Source organism: Ambystoma mexicanum, chromosome 11, assembly GCF_040938575.1.
Source record: "Ambystoma mexicanum isolate Mex_15411 chromosome 11, UKY_AmexF1_1, whole genome shotgun sequence".
NCBI lineage: Eukaryota > Metazoa > Chordata > Amphibia > Caudata > Ambystomatidae > Ambystoma > Ambystoma mexicanum.
In genome coordinates, this window is record NC_090934.1 from 837,226,919 (window position 1) to 837,250,031 (window position 23,113).

At 46.1% G+C, this 23,113-nt stretch overlaps 1 protein-coding gene across 3 annotated transcripts in view; it reads left to right on the forward strand.

Annotated features, from left to right (window-relative positions):
- The window catches only part of SAAL1 (serum amyloid A like 1), an 887,265-nt gene that overhangs the window by 279,301 nt on the left and 584,851 nt on the right, over window positions 1-23,113 (forward strand). For all 3 annotated transcript variants that reach the window (XM_069623790.1, XM_069623789.1, XM_069623791.1), the window contains one exon: window positions 12,495-12,554. In XM_069623790.1, the coding sequence (XP_069479891.1) occupies window positions 12,495-12,554 (60 nt within the window). The remainder of the gene's footprint in view (window positions 1-12,494; window positions 12,555-23,113) is intronic.

Below are 23,113 nucleotides of genomic sequence, written 5' to 3' on the forward strand. Positions count from 1 at the left end.
CTCCTTCTCCAGCATGGGGTCTGGCATGGATTCACATGCTCATGAATATTCCCCGTCGTCAGGCTGGGACTCCTCTGTAAAGAAAATATCAGTTTCAGTTTCATTTCTGAACTGTCTTTCTCCTAATGACCAATCACTGGTCTCTGGGTCATACTGCCCCCAGCCAATGACTGCCCTCTACCTAAGCCCCTCCTCTGGCAGCCATCCTCAGAAATTTACTGCATGTTCAAGTGTTGGGAGTCCTTGTGCTATAGCTCTCTATCTTTTACTGCGTTTTGCGATTTTCCAAAGAGTTTAATTTCATTTTTTCAGTCAATCGAGCCTCAAGCTCCTCCGTTTCTACTTCCGATCAACGGGGACCCGTTTCGGAATTTTCTACTGCCCTCAAGGGCGAAGTTTTCGTCAAGTTCCACTTCTTGGAGGATTTCAGAAGACCTTTGAGGCCTACCACGCGTGGACATGGCCCAGGACAAAGGAAACACGGTGCCCGGATCCAAGCTGTTCAGGAGCTGCCCTGGATGCGGATTGCAGAATGTGTTCAAGGAGGACGAGCATTCTAGATGCCTCTACTGCCTTCACGAAGACAAAACGCATGTGGAGAAGGACTGTGCGTTTTGCAAGAACATGTCGGAGCGGACTATGAAGGATCGGCGTATCCGCCTCACCAACTGGCTGGAAGCGAAGAGCCCAGAGGTAGGTGAGAAGAAGTCCAAGCGGTCTTCTAAGACCTTTGAGGGCGCTCCGGCAACGGGGGCCCTACAAAAGGCAAAGCACCACTCGTCTGCGGGTACCGGGAGTGCGGATCGGTCGGGCTCCTCGGCTGCCAGGCAGGGCGCACTTTCACCGACGCCATCAACCACGAGCCAACGCTCTGGCTCGGGGAAGAGGAAATCGGAGAACCCGGGTAAGCTTCGGGAGAAGTCCCGGTCGATCCCGACAGAGACAGCCGAGGGGGAGTGAGGCAGTGACCCTCCCCCAAAGGTGAAGGCCTCAAGCGCGTCCAAAGTCGTGAAGGCCTTGATTCACCCGGCTAAGGCCTCTATCGAGGGAGTCGTGGCAGCCCTGGTGAAGTCTGTGGAGGCTTCCCCAGTGGAGGCGACCTCAGGGCCCAGAGTTTCCCTGCCACCGCGGAGGGAATCCTCTTTTCAGCCCATCGATAAGACACCCGTGAGAACCTCGGTGGAAAAAGAGGGTGGGGGGCCCAGTGGCCATCATGGACACAGATACAGCCTCTGAAGAGGATTTGACTGGAGTCGTGAAGATCCTGAACAAGAAGTTCGAGAAGGTCCATTCCCACAAGAGGTATCCCGACGAGGTGGACGAAGAAAGCGACGGTGGTGCTGATGAGGATCCCGTGGAGGCGGAGGATTCCACTCCCCAACCGTCGTGCCCGTTGCAGCTGGCACATTGGCCACAGGACAACTCGGGAGCAATCTTGATGGCGATCCAGTCCTTGTGTACGGAGATAAGGACAAGGTTTCCCTTACCCCCAACGGACGATCCAGCGGAGCCTGGACCATCGGGAAGCCCTCCAAGCAAGCAGAGGAGAGTTCATCCCCCCCGCCCTTCCAGCCGTCGCGGCCCTCACAGCCTTCATCTCCTTCCCCTGATCCGAGGGATGACACGGGAACAGAGACGGCCACGACGGGGACGGATGACAACGGTGGTGATGACGGGATAGGCCTTCCATCACCGCCTCCTCTGGCCTCTCCGCCCGATGAAATTGGCTCCTTCCACGCCATGATCGCCAGGGCATCCGAGCTCTTCCAGCTCTGCCCCGAAGAACAGAAGAAGGAAAGTTTCCTCTATCAACGGCGTGAGGCCACGAGGAAGACGGTCCTCTCGGTCCCGTTACTTGACGACATCTGGACGAAGGGCTGTCACTCCTGAAGAACCCGTCCAAGACTGCTGACAAGAGAGACCGGTACAAGAAGAAGTACCGGGTTCCGGATTCCGCCCCCATGTGCCTTAGGGCACAGCCAACCCCAGATTCGGTCGTCTCTGCGGCGGACAAGAAGAAAGCAGCAGGGGCGGCGGCTTCAACTTCGACCTCCCCGCCCGACGGTAAGGGGAAGAAACTGGACGCTATGGGACGACGGGCCATCTCGTCGGCGGCGACGACGATTAAAGCGGCCAGTGCCCTTACGATTGTGGCCCGCTACGAGAGGGAGCTGTGGTTTAAGATCGCTCCTCTGCTGGACTTCCTCCCGGGCAACAAGAGGGCTGAGGCCATGGAGATCCTGTAGGAAGGCGAGGTGGCGTCGGACCACGCCAAAACGGTGGCCATAACAGTGGCCACGGACATTCCTGACACTGGTTTCCGCCAGATGGGCAACAGTGTTTGCCTTCGCTGGCGTGGTTGGCTCAAGGCAACCGATTTCCGCCAGGACGTGCAAACCAGAGTTTTGGGCATGCCATTCGACGGTAACAACGTGTTTGGCAAGACAGTGGACGAGTCACTGCAGGCAATCAAGGCCGACACGGAGACGGCTCGGGCCTTGGGAGTTTTGCAGCAATGACGGCTGCCCTTTCGGAACTCCAGAGACAAGCAAGGTGCCTCCAAAGTATTCGGCGGCGGCTCCTCGACGTACCGCCAGGTGGCCTGCTCTTCGTCACAGGAGGCCTACAGAGGACGCGGCAAGTCAGGAGGATCTTGTAGTCGAGGCCAAGGCGGCAAGGCCACTACCAAGCAGGACTGAACCGGCCGTAGCGTCGGGCCCCCACCTGAGCACCCCAGTCGGAGGCCGGCTGGCAAACTTTGTCCGATGGGTGCTGGATGCCCTGGCCCGCGGCCACACTGAGTTTCTAAAGAAGTGCCCCTGCATTCCACCCGTGGCCAGGAAGGAATACCACGTCCCTCAACTGCTGCTGGAAGTAAGGGCGATGCTGAAGAAAGGAGCCATCAAGCTCGTCCCAAAGAGGCTCCGGTGCTCTGGAGTGTACTCACGATACTTCCTCGTAAGAAAGAAGACCGGCGGCTGGCGACCCATCCTGGACCTTCGTCGTTTAAACAAGTACATCAAGTCCCAAAAGTTCCGGATGGTCACTCTCCGGCACGTGCTGGGGCAGCTGGAGGAAGGCGACTTCCTATCGCCGCTGGACTTGGAGGATGCCTACTTCCACATCCCCATTCTAAAAGGACATCGAAAGTTTCTCAGATTCGTATCCAAGGGCGGCACTACCAGTTCAAGGCCCTTCCTTTTGGATTGAAGTCGGCACCCATCGTGTTCACCAAGTGCCTGGCACCAGTGGCGGTGCGGCTGTGCCCGCAGGGCATCCACATCTACCGCTACCTGGACGACTGGCTCATCTGAGCAAGGACAAGAGAACTCGCCGTCGAACACACAGCGAAGACCGTCCAACTGCTCACGGATCTGGGATTTTCCATCAACTTCGCGTAATCCCACCTGGTCCCGTCGCAAGTCGCACTGTTCCTGGGAGCCAGGCTGTGGTGCGATTGGCCTCCCCGTCAGAAGAAAGGACGAAAGCCATCTTGGGCACGGTGCAACGGCTGTCGACCATGGACGTGGCCAGGGTGAGGTCCATCAAGTCCCTTCTCGGCATGATGTCCTCGTGCATCTACCTCGTGCACCTGTGCAGGCTGCGGATGCGTCCACTGCAGGAGTTCCTCGACGCCCGTTGGATGCAAGCGGCGGGCAGCTTCGAAGACATGATCTCGTGCAACGAGACCTTCCGCCAAGCGATCTGGTGGTGGGGCACCCGCGCGCATCTGGCGGCGGGTGTGGATTTCCAGACCCCGGCACATCAGGAGACGGTGACGACGGATTCTTCCCTGGAGGGCTGGGGAGCACACACCGGAGATCTCCACGCAAGAGGCCTTTGGCTCCCGTAGGAGAGGTCACTGCACATCAATGTACTGGAGCTCCGAGCCATGTTCTGAGCCCTCAGGTCCTTCCTTCTGTCCCTCAAGGGCAAGGTGGTGAGGATTTTCACCGACAACACCACTGCGATGTTCTACATCCGGAAGCAGGGAGGCCCCAGATCCCCAGCCCTATCCGAGGAGGCCCAGGATCTGTGGCACTGGGCTGTCGCCCAAGGGATGTTTCTGGTTCCCTTCCACCTGGCAGGAATAAAGAACACCATCGCCGACTCACTCAGCAGGGACCTGCGCTCGTGCCACGAGTGGGAACTGCGGCAGGATCGAGTGGATCTGCTATTCCAACGATGTATTCGCAACAGCGACGAACACCGAGTGCCGGAAGTTCGCCAGCGGGTTTCCCCAGCCGGGGAGCATGGGCGATGCCTTCTCATTCCCCTGGGACAGCCTGTTCCTTTATGCGTTCCCGCCGTTGCTGCTGTGACTCATCAACCAACTCAGACAGTCCCGATGCAGGATGATCCTCGTCGCACCGGCATGGCCGAGACAGATCTGGTTCCCGGACCTTCTGGACATGTCAGCGTCCCCCCCAGTCAAACTGCCGACTATCGTGGATCTCCTCGCCAGAGAAGGAGGCGCCATCCTCCACCATGACCCGGGGTCGCTGAACTTGCTGGCCTGGCTTCTGCAGCACTAGAGTTTGGAGGGTACGATATCCCGGCCGACTGCAAGGAGGTGCTTGCAAAGGCCAGGGCGTCCTCTATGGACACAAATGGAAGAGGTTTTCTGTCTGGTGCCGGGCACAGAAGATTAACCCTCTGCGGATTACTACCCCTCAAGTGCTGCCGTACTTATTATCGCTGGCCAAGGCGGGGCTGGCCCATGCCTCCATCAAGATCCATCTGGCGTCTATCTCCCGCTATACCAGGACTCCGGGGCGCTCATCCCTGTGGTCCCATCGCCTGGTGAAGGAGTTCATGAAGGGACTGTTCCGATCGTTTCTGCCGGTGAAGGCTCCGGCCCCGGCGTGGGAGCTGAACGTGGTGCTGACCAGGCTCATGGGGCCACCATTCGAGCCTCTGCATTCGGCACCATTGAAGTTCCTGTCGCGGAAAACAGCGTTTCTTGTGGCCATCACCTCTGCACGACGAGTGGGAGAGATCCAGGCCCTCTCCTGAAAGCCTCCATACCTGACTTTCCACGAGACGAGGGTGGTGCTGAGGACGCACCCCTCCTTCATGCCCAAGGTGCCGTCTGACTTCCATCTCAACGAGCCCTTGTTGTTACCTGTTTTCTTCCCGTCGGCTTTGTCGCCGGCCGAGAGGACTTTGCACTCGCTGGATGTAGCTAGAGCGCTGAAGTTCTACGTCCCGAGCACTTATCTGATGTATACCCTTCGTTTGTAATGTATTATAACACATTGTGTTGGACCCTTGTCGCATTTGCAATATTTAAATCCTTGACGGGAAGAGGGAGGGGGGAGTAAAGACGGGGGTGGGAAGAAAGGTTGTGATTGTTTTTCAGATTATCACTGTGGTTGCATTGTTGTTGGACCAATGTCATTACCTAAAACTTTAATAAAATCTAATTTAAAAAAAAAAAGCGCGAGTCCACAATAATTTCTTATCCTTACTGCCCAGACAAGAAGTTATGCGTAGCTCAGTGTATAAAAGATTACAAGCTATCCACAGATAACGTGAGACCGATAGGGGTGACTCAGCTTCTCATAGCACGTAGAAAGCAATACCACGCTTTGGCTACAGCCACGATTGCTAGATGGATCAGAGAAGTTATGCATTGGGCAGGCATAGACTTATCTAGGACTGGCGCGATGGCTTCCAGGGCTTTTTCAGCAGGCCTACCTTTGGAAGATTTTATGAAATCAGCAGATTGGTCTAACTAGTCAACCTTTACGACCTTTTCATTTTAAGCCTATATCTCAGATAGCTAATCGAGTGCTAGACCGCTTTGAGAAAGTATAGTGCTCGCCTCTTGCCTTGACATAGAATGAAGATTTCCCATGCTCTTAGCGCAGGGTAGTCTTGATTCTATTAAAGACACGAAGGCGAGCATTATATCCCACTCAGAATACGCAAGCAAGCGGTATTTGAAGATATGTTTATGGAATGTTAACACTCAAGCCTATTCCACCCTTACGATAGTATTTCCATCTTTTCCCAGGGAAGAGCAGAAGACGACTTTGAAAGACGGTAAGGTCCAGCGGTTTCATGCTTCTGCGTCAGCCTTCTTCAGTAGGATTGCCTGCAAGGCCGTAGCCCTAGTCGTTGAGAGAAGACAGTCGCTCAGTGAACATTTGAGAGATTGGAAGTTAATGTTGAGAATTCGGGCAGAGTTTCGCTGTCAAAAGAAAGAGGAAAGGACCCGGGTGGGAAGCTATTTGTACACAGGAACTAGCACCAATAGGAGCACTCTTACAGACTCAGGACTTCCAGATTCAAGAGGCTCATGGGGATTTGTAGTTTTGATTGAACTTTTGAAACTCTTGGACCTTTAATTTCCTAAGCTCCTAAGTAAACAAAATGTGTTGAGTTTAAAACGTTACAATAATGTGCAGTGCTTTGAGTTGCAATAATAAAGAAAGCTAAGCATAATGCTCGCCTCCGTTTCTTTAATAGAATCAAGGCTAACCCGCGCTATAAGCATGGGCAATCTTCATTCATGGATTGAAATCTCCCTACAGTGAAAGGTACAAACAAGGTGGACAGAACATCAATCCAATATTTGGACCCAGAATAATATGTCTCCTGTAGCTTTACATTTCATGGAAGCTGCACATATGATCCTGCAGATGAGTGGTTGTTTTGGAACTTGGGAAAGCCCTCAAAAGGGGTAGTGATATGAACACTATTTTACTTCAAAAGGTAATTCATTGGATTGAGAAACTGGATTCCATGTACCGCAGCGGCATGGATGTTGAGTTCAACCTTACTTGCTTTTTGTGACTATGATGGATTATGTTATACTGTTATTCACATGTCTAACTATTGTTGCTTTGTTTGTTTTCTATTTCTACATAATCATTAATCCAGTGATATGTATGCATTTTTTATTCCTTGATGTTCATTACATTGTGTGTGATTGTTATCTAGTTATATAGTTTGAACATCCTTCTGTAGTTTTTCACAATGTATTCCTGGAGCAATTTTTTCAAGCCACCTCAAGATGGTGGTGCTTTCGGGTAGGCATTGTCACATGACTTAGGTACTTATGTGACGGCACTAGTTTTTAACTGTTATTGCAGCAGTGAATATATGTTCAATCATTCCATTTGGTACTTTTTTCAAATGTATTGTTTTGGACCAGAGTCAACTTAGAATACTATTGTGCATCATGTGGTTGATTATTCTGTTTTTTCTCATACATTTCTCGCTGTGAGCCTTTTGTTTATCAGCAACACTTTAAGATGGCAGTCTTTTTTTCCTACATTAATTTTGTGACGTTTCATGTCAGGGGACATTATTGTTCACCTGACTGATTTACCCTTTTTAAGACTAGAGCATACGACACAAAATGGTTTTCCGCTTTTCTACTTTATTGCTCGCAGTACACTTCTTGGGAAGTTTGAGATGTGCGCATTATGGTATATTACTGTGGCAGTTTTAGATTTATAGTCTTGGACAGATGTATTATTTTTTTTTGGATTATAGCTAGTTGAGCATGAACAGTGGTTCTTTTTTCAGCAAGGGGAGTATTTTGTTGGACATAAGGCATACGATATGACTTTATACTGTGCTTTTCTTATGAATAGATTGATTTGGGTAGTTGCATTTTGAATGTGACTTATGGATATTTTGTGTTTTCAGACTGGTGATTATTTTCTGAAAGGCGTGTTGGTTTATTTTGATGTACTGAAGTCAGTGTATATACTCATGGCTATTGGATGATATTTGTCATTATGATCTGTTTTAATTAGGAACATTATTTACTGTTTACCAAGGGTGGTTCCTCTACCCGTGAAGAAGGATTTTCTCAATCTGAAACACATTGGGCATGACCAAAATATCTGGCTATATCAGGAACCTTTTGTTTTCAAACAAATTTCCAACTTTGTATACATTGTGAACTCTTATACATAGTGATTGATACACATGTCATTGTATATACCTCATTGTAAGATCATTTCCAATGCTTTTGGGTTTCACACTAAGTTTTCTTGGGCTCATATTCAAACATGGATCCCTAGACACAAGCAACATACATTACAAAGTCCTGTTCAGAATCTACAATGCCAAGTCCAAGTAGTCCTCATAACCTATACAATGCAGTGATAACTGGTTACACACAGAACAGACAAACCATATACCTAAGTATGTACATGGAGGTAGAGAAGGGAGTAACACTTTTCAACCATGATCCAAAGGGCTACCAAAATCTGAATACTTTTTCACTAACATTACAAAACCTCCATGGTCTCATTGCACTTCTATAAATGGATAGATATAATTTAACCACAGTTAGACGCTGTGCTTATACATTTTATGTCAAGCGTGCAGTGCAATGATTTAATACATTTCATTGTGCAGTAAATCAAGAATATTTACTAAAATTCTAGTCTTTGGTGTAACACTCACGGGACTCAAGGAGGGGGAGGGCACAAGAAAATTAAAAGTCCTGGTAAGAACCTGCTGTAGTCACTTCTGAAAGAGTATTAAAGGTTGTAAAGGATCCCTGTAGGACTCAATGAGACGAAGTCTGTATGCTGAGCCACGAAAATAGGATAAGCTCCTTCTCTACACCACAGGTGCGGACAAAGAAACAACCCTAGAGTGTGCCAGACGATACCCCTTATAAGAACTTTTGGCCCAGATTTGAGAAACCAATGACCAGAGAAGGAAAGAATAAGCACAGCATTTAAGCCAATAGAAGTACTGCAATGTAGGGAGGGGCTGCAAAAACGGACTACTCCAGGACCTGATGGGAGTGCGGGGGGGGAAGAGCACCTGTAGGGGACTCCAAATATTAACTCTGGACCCTGCAACATGTACTCACGGTGCTAGTTGGTACAGGATTGGGTTCGTAAGAGGCGGGAAACTTGGTGAGGACAGGACTTCTTCCAAAGAGCTGGAGAGACTAGACCTTGAGCCCTTGACCAGCAAGGACCCAGACAAAGAAAAGGAATAGTAATCTATTTACGCATGATGATGAACTACCAAGCAGAAATCGAAGTAGCGACGAGCAAGCACCAGGAGTTCATAGGAGCCCAACTAAGGAGCTCTGGGCTGTTTGAGAGGCAAACATGGGCAGTCAGCCAACAAAGTATGGTCCCAGCCTGGGAAAAGTGGTTGTGGGTGACCCAAGATAGAGCTGGAGCAGAGCAGTGGTGACCCAACACTCTTCTGGGTCAGGGATGTGCCCTTCCTTGAGGTGCTTGTTCAAGAGGTATTGACGGTGACAGCAACACTGCAGCGACCCAAGGAACTGTCCGATCAAATGACAGCCAGCAAGAAAGGCCAGGAGGATGAGGACATTCCCCGGACAGATGTCCAGCCAAAAGAAGAAACCGGGGCAGGAGTCAAATGACCCAGGCCCAGACATTATGGCCATACTTGGTTACATAAAATGAGCGCTCCAACTTCATGGCAGATTCTACAGCAATTCGGGTAAGACTAAACTGATAGGTGGAATGCTCTGGTTCTTCTTTATATAGAGCAACATTCACGCATGGGCAGGCCCTGGCCAGCCCTCCATACACACCAGACATACACAGAGCTAGGTTTTTGGCAGTCAGCAAATCAGTCTGGTCCAAGCACCCTGGATGTTTACTGAGACTATAGACCAGCCTAGGCCAGTAAGAGAGGGTGTAGGGCTGTGCCCACTGTCAGTCAATGGATGTACAACTGCCAGTTTAGCCCTGCATCATGCTCCCAACAGATAATGGGATGGCCAGCATTTGAGCTTAAATAATACATTTGTGCCCCAATGGCATTCTGGTACAATTGGCTACTACGGGTTCCGTGTCTTGAAATCGCGGCAAATATGGCAGTGAATACAAAATATCGTGGCAAAATGTGTTTTTTTGCGCTACAATCATGTAAAGGATTCGGGGGACACCCCTGCAACCCCCGGACCCATTATACCATTTAAGGAGCCCGGGGGACACCCCCGCAACCCGCGCTCCCCTTAAATGGTATAATGGGGTACGCCTTTACCGGGTCAAACCACAGCATTTTTGCAGTGATTTGTTTTTTTTTTTACCTGCAACATTTTTTCCGCGATTTTATTACATGATACCCTACTACTGTGGTCAAATCAGCTTCACCCCTTGTGAAGCCAAAACTAAATTACAACTGCCGCCAACTTATTCCACAAAACAAGTTTATGGTCATAGAATCAGCCAGGGTTCAAAATGTGGTGCTTAAATAAAAATCACCCCTGTCATAGGACCCACATCCATAGGCAGTACTCCAAAAAGGGTTGCAGTGGCAGTAGAAGTTCCTCTGACCTCCGAAATAAGGTCAAAGAGGAAGAAAAACCAACCACAAAAAGCAATAGGTTTAGGGGACCCATAAAATGGGATAACAGTCTCTCACAAAAACCGGATTCTGTCCTAACATCTTTTTCATGATATTCTTTCACACAACCTGTTAAGTTCCTTTTGGATCCCATTACTCGAGTAAAGGCTCATACTGCACCCTTTAGACACCAATACCAGGGCTTTTAGTTTGTGTAACAGACCTTGAGCCATCCAATCTTACTAGTAAATACAGAGGGCTACGTTAATTCTTTTGGAGCCCCATCATTCTCCCTATCCACAACCAACACCTGTTCTCCAGTGTTGGGGGTAGGGGTTAACATCACTGTGAGGATCTCACGTGGCAAACAATAAACAAAGCAACCATACATGCAAGCTTACCTCTGTGAGGAAAGTCTGAGGCAGTGGGTGGGTGCTGCTGTAAATTCACACGGAGTGCAACATCGGGTGGTTGCGCTAAACTGTAGCAATTGATAACTCCCATATGCAGTTAGGCCATTTAGTACATTATATGTCTGATGCTCCAGGTTATTGAGGCTTCTGCAGGCATGCTTATTGTCCATTAGCATTCAATCTGGCATTTTCATTTAACTATGAACTTGCTTGAGCCATGTCACCCCTGATATTATTGAACTTTCAGTCCTGACTTGAATTGGAAACACTGAATAAAGGCAGGCAGTGGTGCTCATTTTGGTGGGGAAGGCCTGCCCATATTAAAGATAGCGGTGAGCAGTTTTGCCAAAGGAAAAATTACTGGAACTTGAGAGAATGTAGGGCCCAGTTAGCACTTTTCTTGATCAGGAGAAACCAGGTACAGACACACAGGTGGGGTTAAAGGCTTATCACGGGTGTAAGGCTGCCGCTGGGCACAGGATACGTTTCTGTCTGATCTATTAAAGTTATAGATACTCATGCAAACTGCCACACTATGCGAGGAACAAGCTGAAACTCACTCTCAACAGGCAACAAAGCAATACTGTGCCATTTAAATTTTACATTGACTTTCACACTGCTTTCTACCGTTCCGGAGGTATGCACAACAGATGGCACATGGTAAGAAGAGACAAATGCCCAATACCAAAACCTATGCTCTGGCAATAGTCCGCCTTTTTTTGTACCAATCGAATCATCTTTTTCTACAAAAGTGACAGTCCTCTTAATTCCCAAATAAAATAATTTTTGTCAAACTTGTGAAAGGTAAAGCATGGTGAACACTGGCAATAAAACCTATATGTTCCAACACATGTTTAGTAAATTGACTCCCTAGACACCACATTTTGATTTGTCTGCCCCTTCTCTTTGCTGACCCTCCCCAACATCTGAGGGGTGGGGTGGTAAGGGGTGCATCAGTCTACAAATATAGCACTCATGACATGCCCTGAAGCAGCCTTCCCTATTTGTCTTGGTGCTAGTGGCCACGATGTCCAGCTCTGTTCATCAGTGCATGCCCCTGGGTAGGTGTGTGCATGCCCATGCCACTGCTCAGGCATCTATGTGCCCAGGTAGGACTTTGCTGCCCCAGTACACTACTTTTGTCCTACACAGTCATCACACCAATTGCACCAGAACACTGAAAGCCGTAATTCTGGCTATTCAGCAACGCATTTGCGCTCTTTGGTCAGCACCCTTAACTTGCTTCTTGTCTATCCTGCAAGATTTTATCCTTCATCCTTAACCGTGCAGCTTCCAGGACCGTTCTTTTAATAAACCGCAATAGCCACTTTGGAGTCACTGCATTGCAGTGGGCAGTGGCACTTTCAGCATCTGTTTTCAGTGAGTCTCAGATTCACTTAAGATTGGTAAGTAGGTATTGAGAATAGTTTCTCAAATGCAGGCGAGTACATTGAGTTAACAGACTGCCCATCTACGCAATCCTGAAAATGACAGACTGTTGGACATGGCCCCAATTTTTCATCATGGTTAAACACTGAAGGACATTGCAGCCCACAATTTCCACCAATGTGTAAATTTAACAATTATCAAATATTGTGTGTCTAGCATATTAATCAGATAACGTGGTTGAAAAAGAAACATTTGCTGACTAGACATGCCCTTCAACACACCTATGATCCAAATATTCTGATAACTTCAAAGTGTCTAATGTTGGTAACTAGTAAGTGACCCTTTAAGCCTTTAATGGAGTGTTTTCTCTTTTTATGCCAGAGAAGTGTTATTGCTGCTTTTGTGTGATTCAGATCCTCCAACTCTGCTGGAAACATGCAGGTACTGTATTTTCAGAATGTTTTTGGAAGCGTAGTTTGTTGTATCATTTCTCTCCTTTGAAACATTCCACATACTTTTAGACCCTATTTCAATATTTGTTGAAGAACAATTTTACTCAAAAGCAGTTTCCTTTTTCAGCAAGGCATTTATGCCACATCCACAAAATGTTTTTCACAGTTATCAACATAGGGGGCGGGAAGGTGCCATTAGCTGCTTTTCCTAATGCATATTCCTTTTATATTATATTTGGATTTTACAGATAATCATACTCTGATTGGAATAAAATCTTCCTATGAAGTGGAACTGTGAATCCAGTTTCCTTTAAACGAACTGCAGAGCAGCATGGGATGGAAAGTGGAGTATGTTGGATGTTTGTACGTAGGCTTGAAAGACGGTTGATAAGTTTGCTTTAGCCTGATAGAAATGCAGATTCAATATATGGTATATCCTAGGTGAATTCAGTTGAGAATGGTTATAAGGATTCACTGTAGTAGTCACAGTTTTGCAGAGAGGTGTTGGGTCTGCCTAGTAAAATATTGGCACGTCGTGCCACCAGCCGATGTCCCTTTGTACCCTGTTAGAAGTTATGAGTTGTATGGGTGCAGAAGTAAGGCTCGGGCACAAAGGTGGCATAGGTTTGCCTGTGAACTTTTAACCAAAAAAGGGTTGTGAAACGGCCTCTGTCGCTGAAAATAAAAGGGGGTGTCCCTGCCTCGAAGAAAACGAGTGAAACTGTCAGGATGTCAAAGAAATATTCATCACCGTCATGTTCCAAAGACCTAATTCTGACCCGAACACTAATAACCTATACAAAATGTGCAAGGGTGTTCTCTTCCAAAGTAAAGTGGTAATGACAGTTCTTGCCAACAGAAAAGTTCCCAGTGTCTTTGCTGATCAAAATAACAAAAGACATGTTCCACAATGTTCAACTCCAAGGATAAGGGGGTTGCTAGTTTCCCCTAGATTCCTTCTAATTCTACTTTTCCTCTCTTTATCTACTTGGGTTTCAGACCCTGTATATATATATATATATATGATTGACTGTACTCTTATAATTTCCAATGGGTGTGAGTCCCAGACTCGCAGTTCTGTATTATAGCAACTTTGTATGCACTCCTGCCAAACATGGGCTTTCTTCTGATGCGTCTCTTTTGCTCTCGGGATCCCAGACCGTCTTATTCTCATTCCCATGTGGTTGCGGGTCCCAGACTCTCAATGTGTGGTCACAATAGCTTGTTTTACTCTCCTGCCAAGCGTGTGTCTTCTCGTAGACAGTCTATTTCTCTCAGATTCCCAGACCCTCTTTATTCTTTGGTTTTCATATGGGTGTGGTTCCCAGACAATGCTCTGTTGTAATAGCTTGGCTCACTCTCCTGCCAAGCATATACTAATTTCTGTAATGTCTCTGCTTCTCTTAGGGTGCAGACCCTCTTGTTCTCTCGCATATAGGCGCACCTAGCGAGTACCTTGAGTACTGTTGACTGTGAGGACCGGCTGCCCGTGACTCCTCTGCACTTCGTGTCAAGTTGTTTTGAATTTCGCCCAGAGGACGTCTTTCACGGCAACACTTGTTTGCCTGACCCTGATTCAGGAAGCCTAAAGAGTGCCCGCCCCTACCTGGCCACGCCTCTTCCTGCATCCATTATATTCTCCTGCTCCTGCGCACCTAGCGAGTACCACGAGTACTGTTGGCTGTGAGGACCGGCTGCCCGTGACTCCTCTGCAATTCGTGTCAAGTTGTTTTGAATTTCGCCCAGAGGATGTCTTTCACGGCAACACTTGTTTGCCTGACCCTGATTCCGGAAGCCTAAAGAGTGCCCGCCCCTACCTGGCCGCGCCTCTGCCTGCATCCATTATATTCTCCTGCGCACCCGCGCTGCGCACCTAGCGAGTACCACGAGTACTGTTGGCTGTTCGCTGTGCGAGGTGCGTCGTGCAAGGAGTGCTTCCCATTTACTGATCAAGGTATTTCGAGACAAGCTTATTTAACAAGGAAGCTCTATATTTGGCCGAACATTACAACTGCAATTTGCCTTCTCCAGTTGTTTTGTGACGGAAGTATTATCGGCACCTCATTCTACCCAGTCATGAATTGCAAACATGTATATTCCATCCATAGGTTGCCCAAATCCAAGTCCACAAGAATTTTTTTCTGCCCACTCGGGCGGTACCTCAGGTCAAGTCTTGTCAGTGAAACCCAAGTTTTGTTTTGATACGGACATAGATGAATCCATTGTATCCATCTCCTCATTGGCCACTTCTCATTTGGGGATCCCAAAGAAAGGTGCACATCCTAATATAAAGGACATTTCTCTTGCACCTAAAACACCTAGTGTGATAATAAATTTGCGCCCTCTATCAGACATTACAATGCTGGCATCAACGCCTTATCATCAAGGCTTGGTATTTCTCCAATTTCCTTTTCCTCCTCTCTTGCAAGATCGGACAAATTCTTCTTTAAAGTCCAGCCAAAGCGAGTCTCCTATTGCATGGAGTATGTCAATATATCCACCGGCAGATCCACAGTGCAGTAAATCATCTATGATAGATCAGTCCCAATCTCAAACTTCAGTATCTATGTTACACTCTTTTGCTCTTCCCACACCAAGACCCCCAAAAACAGTTGAGACAGATTTATTTTTACAACATGCAGTCATGATACAACCTGCCAAGTCAGCTATCAATACAACCATCATGAGTCTTTGCAAGCTGTTTGAATCCCTAGATACCAAGGTGTCACAGCAATCAAAGCAGGTTTGACGACTTAATGAAATGGTTGTCAGTCCATTATGTTTCATCAATTGCTAAAAATGTACCCTCACCAACAAGTGCCAGAATGAGCCATGATTGTTTAGGGAGGGAGGAAGCGCCAATATCATTGATGCCTAAGCCCATTGCTACTCACGTTCCTGAACCAGATGGTGCCAGGTTTACTGCTCTACCTTTTATTACTGGCATTATCCGCCCAGTTGAACAACTGCCTGTCATTCCAGCAGTGCAGCTAGAATGTAACTTGACGCCTCAATCATATTCAATATCAGAAGTTGAAGTAGCGCGCCCGTCCCTTGAGTTGTCCCATAACAGAAAAAGCGGACAATGCGCGGGGCACTTAAATGCACTAAAAGCAAGGAACCCAAAGGTTGCCCCGAAAAAACTATTGGCATTAAAAAAGACTAAGAACATGGCCAACTTGAAACAAACCAAAAAGACTTTAAACTCCTTTTTCAAATCCTTGGGTAAGTCAACTGCATTACAAGGCAAAGAACCTCCATCTACAGGTCCACCGCTAGACTCTTCCTCAAGGGCTGAGCAACCTCCAGTCTTTTCCGGTGCTGCTTTAAATTACCACTCTTTGAAACAGATCAATAAGGAGGCCCATTTGACTTGCAGAACAGTAAAACCGATAGCCTCGCCAGTTCAGTCAGTTAACTTCAAAGCTACTAAGGAACAAAACTTGACCTACCCCGATTGTGTGAATCCATCTACAGAATACTCGTTAGCATCTGTGATCATGACTCAGCCCAATACCAAACTTTCGGGGGTTCCTTTATCGCCTTTGTCACAGCTAGTATTCTCCATAGATCGGAATATTGAGGCCGACAAACAACTTGCGGCCTTAAAATCACAAAATGATGCACATAGAAGATTCTTTGAGGAACATGGTATTCCCGATATAATGAACATCGGAAAACAAGATAATAATCCGAATCGAGCCTCATTGAGCACCTTTGGTGACATTGGGCCACTGGTGCCTCCAGTTACTATTATACCACAATTTGATAAACAAATCAAACAAAAGTCTAGAACAACTCCAGCTGACTCTATGCCGTCTGCGCAGTTAGCAAATCTTAAACAAACGATTGATGATTACCTGGATGCTAGCTTAGCTCAGGCAAAAAATGCCCTGATTACGTCCGCAGGAGTTACGGAGGACAAATGTCCTCCAAGCCTTAATGCTGCCCAAAACCAAGGGAGGGAATCTGACTTTGATTATTATGAGTACAAACAGCATGGTACGCCCAACTTGCAGTGGGCTGCCCCGAAAAATGCTATGGAGGCGGTGTCACGCCATCTTAATCCACGACGGGAACACTTTTTCACACTTATCCTCAAATGCAGAGAGGGTAACTTCCCTAGCTGTGATTTGAATCGAAAAAGTGTTCTCAACATCTTTAGAGACATTAATGATCTTAAAAAGCTTGCGTCCAATGATATCGAACAAATCGAATTCATCTCCGAGCTATCAACATCGATTGTTAGACTATGGATTCCTTCAGGCCTGGTTCGAGATGCAATCTGGCAATGCAAAATACAATTGTTCAGCATGGGCTTTTTATTAGCAGAAGACCCTGAAAAAATCCCTGTCAAAAATCAATACCTTAGACCCAAATCTAACATCTATGGTGGAGCATGGCGCAAGCCTGATGAGGCCTCGGCTGAGGATTACAATCGCCAGTAACCACCAATAGCAGATGTAGGAAATGATATTTCTTTACGGTTGGAATACGAGGGGTCATTCTCATCTACCCCGCACCTTTGCGAATTTCACTGATACATACCATTTAATAGCTTTACAAGAAACTTGGCTCCTTGCTCCTCCAGTTTGGGACGGCTATGACATCGCGCTCCTTCTAGCTCTTCCAAGTAGTGGCCGTCCCTCGTCAGGCTTATTAGTGGGTGTGCGCAGTGCCAGTGGGTTCTCTATTGCTCCGTGGGCCTCTGTAGATGCCCAGATCCAGCTAGTTCTTATCATGGGCCACTCACAGGAATTAGCCCTGCTGAATGTCTATCGCAATCCCCTTACCATGAGTGATGCTATCTTTTTTGATGGTATGGAAGAACTATTGAACCTTGTTTTCACTCGAACTTCTATTAGCCATACCATCGTCACAGGAGATCTTAATCTAGACTGTCGTGACATTTTCCATCCTTCTCTAGCAGCCCTACAATGGGTAACTTTAATGGCTGACAGAAATCTATATAGACTGAATGGGTCAGTGGAAGGGGACACACATTCAAACTTTACCTGGCATCGAGGAGCTAGTTCAAGCACGCTAGACTATATTTACATGAGTGCAAAATTGTTCCAAAATGTCCACCGCTTTTCCATTTTACCTCACCCAAATAGTGATCATTGTTTATTAGTAGCGCGGGTGGCATGGTCCTGTGAAAATAGTCCGCACCACCAGTTGATTACTGCTACGGCCAGTGTCAACCCTGCTAGAAATCGGCTTAAATGGAGTGTTCGGGGGATTGAAATGCTTACGACCATCCTGGAAGATGAGTGGTACACTAATGGGGTACCATATCAAGATCTCTTAAAACCATTTACTCAAACCATTACCATCGTAAAACACAATTGCGTCCGTCATCCGCATTCTTTTGATCCAGCAATAAAGAAGATAAAAGCGGAATACCGGAAAATAAGGAAATCTATACTCTTCCAGAATGGCCCCTTTTGTCAACAACTTTTGAATACCGCCAAATGCCGATATAAAAACTGGCTTAGACAGAGGAAATCTCTCCGATTTCAGCATGATAGCATTTCTATGCTGGCTGTAATGAAGCACAAAAATTCGGCTCAGATGTGGCAGATGCTAAACAATCATAATACCACTTTACAGGGTGACGCCCAAATCAACGGCGTATCCGAAAAAGATTGCTTTGTGCACTTTTCCAATCTATATGATGATCCAGCCTTTGCTAACTTTGAGTACATATCGGCTAGAAATGCTCCCTGGCAGCTTTATTTGTCTGAAGAGCTAATCCTGTCAATCATAACTCAAATTAGTCCATCAAGAGCACAAGGCCCAGATGGATTATCGAATTTTATGTTCAAGACCCACTCAAGAGAATGGGCGCACATTCTCTATCTCATATTCAAAAATATTCTTTGTACCCGTAAAATACCCTCCTCCTGGAAAACTTCCATCATAATCCCAATTTTCAAGAAGGGCGATCGTTGTCTACCGGCCAATTATCGGCCCATCTCCCTTCTTGACGCGCCTGGGAAGGTATTTGCAAAAATCATTCTTTCTAAATTCAATGCTTGGACACTTCATGCAAAGTTACGCGATCCCCATCAAACGGGATTCGTGGCAGGCATGGGGACCACTGTAAATCTATTCTCTTTAAATGCAATCAAAAACCAGTGTCTCCAGGAAAAACAGTCCGTTTTTTTTGCGTTCATTGATCTCCATGCAGCTTTTGACTCTGTCAGCGGTGTACTTTTAATGGCAAAACTGCAGAGAGATCAATGTCCGGCAACACTTGTGGATATAATATAAAGCCTTCACTCTGAGACATCAATTAAGGTGCAATTAACCTTAGATGACCTTTTGTCCCAACAAATACCAACTTCAAGAGGACTCAAACAGGGTTGTCTACCAGCATCTGCCATTTTCAACTATTTCATTCAGGACGCAAGACATGATCTATCGAAAGTCGTTTCATATTCACCAAAGCTGAACGGCTATCCTATACAAACCCTTTTTTACGCAGATGATCTAGTTCTAATTTCTAGACCACAAGTGGGTCTACAGCGTCTATTAAATGCATTTTCGATATACACTGTGACCAACAAATTAAAAGTCAATCTTACCAAAACCCAAACTGTGGTATCTCTGTCCTAAAAGATGTGGCACTTCTTATGTATGGTCGATGAACAATCTCCCGATCACTAGAGTACCACACTGACTACTTGGGCATCATGTTTGAGACTGCTAAACACCCAACAGGTCATCTCTTGCGTCTAGAAACAAGATTAACATCATTTACACCACAGGCCAGCATTTTAATGCATAAATATGGCAAATTTTCGGTACTTCCGGCTTGGCATTTCTGGACAGTAAAAATAGTTCCAGCATTATTATATGGGCTAGAAACCTTTCAAGACGTTCCATCTCAGTTGCTAACAAAATGGGAGGGGAGATATTGGCGCCGCATTTTGCAATTGCCAAACTGCATACCAGCTGTCTGGTTGAAGTATGAGCTCGGACTGATTTCACTACAGGCCGTTCTCAACTGGCACAAATGCGCTTTTTTTAGGAAATGCTTATTGTCTACTACATCACAAGCTTTCCTGAAACTCATCTCATCATACCTATTTTCAAGTAAGCATCTGTTCATTAAATCATGGTTAATGTCCATCTATTATGTGCTAATTGAAGCAGAATTCTCGTTAAACCTTCTACTTCATTATCCAGATAAAGCAAAACTAAAAATATACCAAGCAGACTGGATTGCCACTCGACAGAGATGTCTTACATATTTTGATGCTGATGCAAACAGATTTCCCCATAAAAAAATGCGCACATTGTCTGCATACTTAATACGTTGTCCTTCGCCTAAGTACCGACATTCCATCTTGAAATTGCGCTTTAACCTATGGGGTACCAGAAATTTGTTGGCAAAAAGAAAACTGTTAAACCAGGCAGAAAATGTTTGCCGTTTTTGTTCTTTGACGGACACACATGAGACTATGAGACCTATTATCACAGAATGCACTGTCCTTCATCCATTGCGCGAAACATACTTTGCACGACATTGCAACTATTTACAGCTTGCATCCCAAGATTTGTCCTGGTTTCTAATTTTGGGATCAGGCCATCTTCCTTTACAGATTGCTACTGTAAACTTTCTTGTAAATTTAAATCTTGAGTAGAAGTGAACAGTTGTGTGATATCCTTAATTAATGTTCGATATTCATTGATTAGTTAACTCGTATTGGTTTTTCCTTTTATGAATTCTGGTAAAAATTCTGTATTGTTCTTAATTGCCCTTGTTTAATTTAAGTCTAATTGTAGATTATAATGTTTTAAATATGTAAATATTTCTGTATTTGTACTTAAAAATTTGAAAGGTTGATTAATTTCAAGTAAAAAAAAAAATAGGTGTGGGTACCAGACTCTCTTATCTCGCATTCTGCAGCCTTTCCCGATTCCTCCTGGACCTTCAGCACCACTCGGTCTGCCTGCGTACCTGTTGCTAAGGTTTGCATCCTCCGAGCAGCGATGCTTCCCTCTGAGGCTCGGGCAGCGTTCAGGTGTTCTCTGCGGTCTTCTGCATCCTCACTGGTCAACTCGTGTTTGTCCTTCTCTTTTCGGTGGCCGTCGCTCTGCCAGTCTCATCTCCCCTCTCGGGATGGGGCTTTGCTTTCCGGCAGGTTGCCAGATTGTACGGCGGCCAGAGATTTGGTCAGGCAGCGTGTCAAGTAGCTCTGGTTGTTTGGACTACTTTTGTGCTCCTGTTCGCCCTGCTAGTGGCAAACAGCATCTCCTGTTCCTCTCCCATGCGATCCAGGGGGAGTATTGTAATGTGGACGCACCGCCCTAGCCCCATGGGAAAGGTTCCCCCCAGGGGAGAAGGGACGACATCCACAGAATCGTCAGAGTCTGTAGTTTAGACTAATACCTGGAAAACCCAATGCTTTTTTAATATTGTACTCTGTACTCTCTATAGCGTTCCTTCCCTTATTTCCCTAAATATATTTAGATAAAATAAGAATTGTGTATTTGTCACCATTTGCACCCTTGTCTATATGAATGGTTGTTGAAAATAGACCACTTGTTTTGTTTTTCTCTCCATCCCTCCATTAGCATTTTTAGGGAAATAACTTATCGGATTGCATTTAGAATTTCATGGTTACTGATACCTATTCCATCATGAGATTGTTCTGTATTTAGAAACCAGGTTGGTGAATGTCTACATAGATAACTGTATAAATTAATTAAACCAAGTGGTCTCAAGGTTAACAAGGATGACTGAAATTGTAATCTGCAATCGCTGCATCAACCTTTGGTGCACTTGCCTCTAAAAATTCCATCTTGGTTTCAGGTTCACTATGCCATGATTAATACTGTAATAGTCTATGCCTGGTCTTGCGGATCAACCAACTAGACAGGCTCTAGACCATTCTGAACATTGCTGTTCCCTGCTATGCAGTGCCTGGAAAAATGTCTCCTCTTCTTGTGGTTCCCTAAATTGGATTCAAGGAACTAAGAGATTATAGTTTGTGTCTCTTCATTGTGCCATGAGCTTTTCATTAACAAGGACCTGTTCCTTATTCAAAAGTATTCAATTCCCATCTTTGCTCTTCCTCCTCAAGTCTTTTGAAGATTGTACAACATCTCAAGAAACTGAATGGCGGAAGTGTTTTTTCCATTGTAACTCATTGTCTACCTCTCAAATATGACCTACAAGTGACCATAACCAAGAATTTGAATCGGTCATCAAGACTTTAAACTGTATTGTAGTGTCACCCCTCTGCTTGCTGTCCCTCTCTACTGGCTAACTATAGCAGTGGGCCACATATCATGCATCTGTTATTTATAAATGCTCAAATAAATGGATAAAAGTAAGTGGACACAATTCTTTCCAGGTACCTGGTCTTTCATGAAGTTATCGATACTGGCCTATTTCCCTCTTCTCTGTACATGTTCCCTGCACCCATCTATATTAAATTTGGGCTCTGTCGTGTTTTTTACTTAGATAATCACTCCGTAAATATGAAATGCCAAGAATGCAACGAAGAAACCCCCAATAGATGCCATTATCTTATGGAAGACGAACATGTCCCTTTAAATCAATATATGCAATCCAATGGGACGCATACGTTTATTAACGTGCCCTTGGATAAAAGGCAGTGAGAAGAGACAGAGGAACACGTACACAGGCCTGTGAAGCTCCCAAACTCTGTATGACCTGGGGAAGACTGCAAGTAGGAAGCCTGCGAGTTTCAAACTTGCTTGATATCGCAAAGCAGGACGCCAGAGCTACGGCGAAACCATGGAGTGAGAAACCGGCAGGGCAGAAGCCCACGAGAAGGTGGTGGCGTGACCACGAAGGAGGATCTGTTGTGGACAGCCAGTCCACAAACCATCGCTAAGAGCACCTCCAATAAAGAGGCACAGGTCATCCGGTCCCACATTCACAGCTGGCTTGTCATTTATGTAGACATGCAAGACTTTATCTAACCTTAAAACATTCTGATGTCTATTCAGAATGTGTGCTGAGTCAAGGGATATTGGGTGTTCTGTGATCTTATTGCATACTGATGTTCTCGGATACGCAATCTTCATTGACGATGGACAATTCCTTACTTTTTGAGATCCTGACAGACCCATTTAAGATTTTGTTGAGGCGGATAAACCCCTCTTACCGCAAGGCCTTTTCCTAACCCCATTTATACTTTAATAAGAGCCTGTAGCAACAATAATGCCACTTGTTTGTCGACCTCTCACTACTGCACTCTCTCCGCAACCCCTCTCTTGTTGTGGCTCTCTTAGTTCTGTTGGGCTTCTATGACCCTTCTAGCGGTTTTAGCTTATTTGGGTGTCTCATGCTCCCGTTACCCTTCTCCTTCTCTCATTCAGTCTCTCTCCAGGTCTCTGACCCTACACAGGGTTAGGACCATGCTTCCTTTTTCCCCACTTACTCTTTCCTCTTTCCAATTCCCACTGATTTAAGCAAACCGCGTACCTTCAGCATTGCAGCGTCTACTCCAGTAAGGGTGTGTCTCTTCGGCAGCTGTGGCCTTTTCCAAGGCACAACGCTCTTCC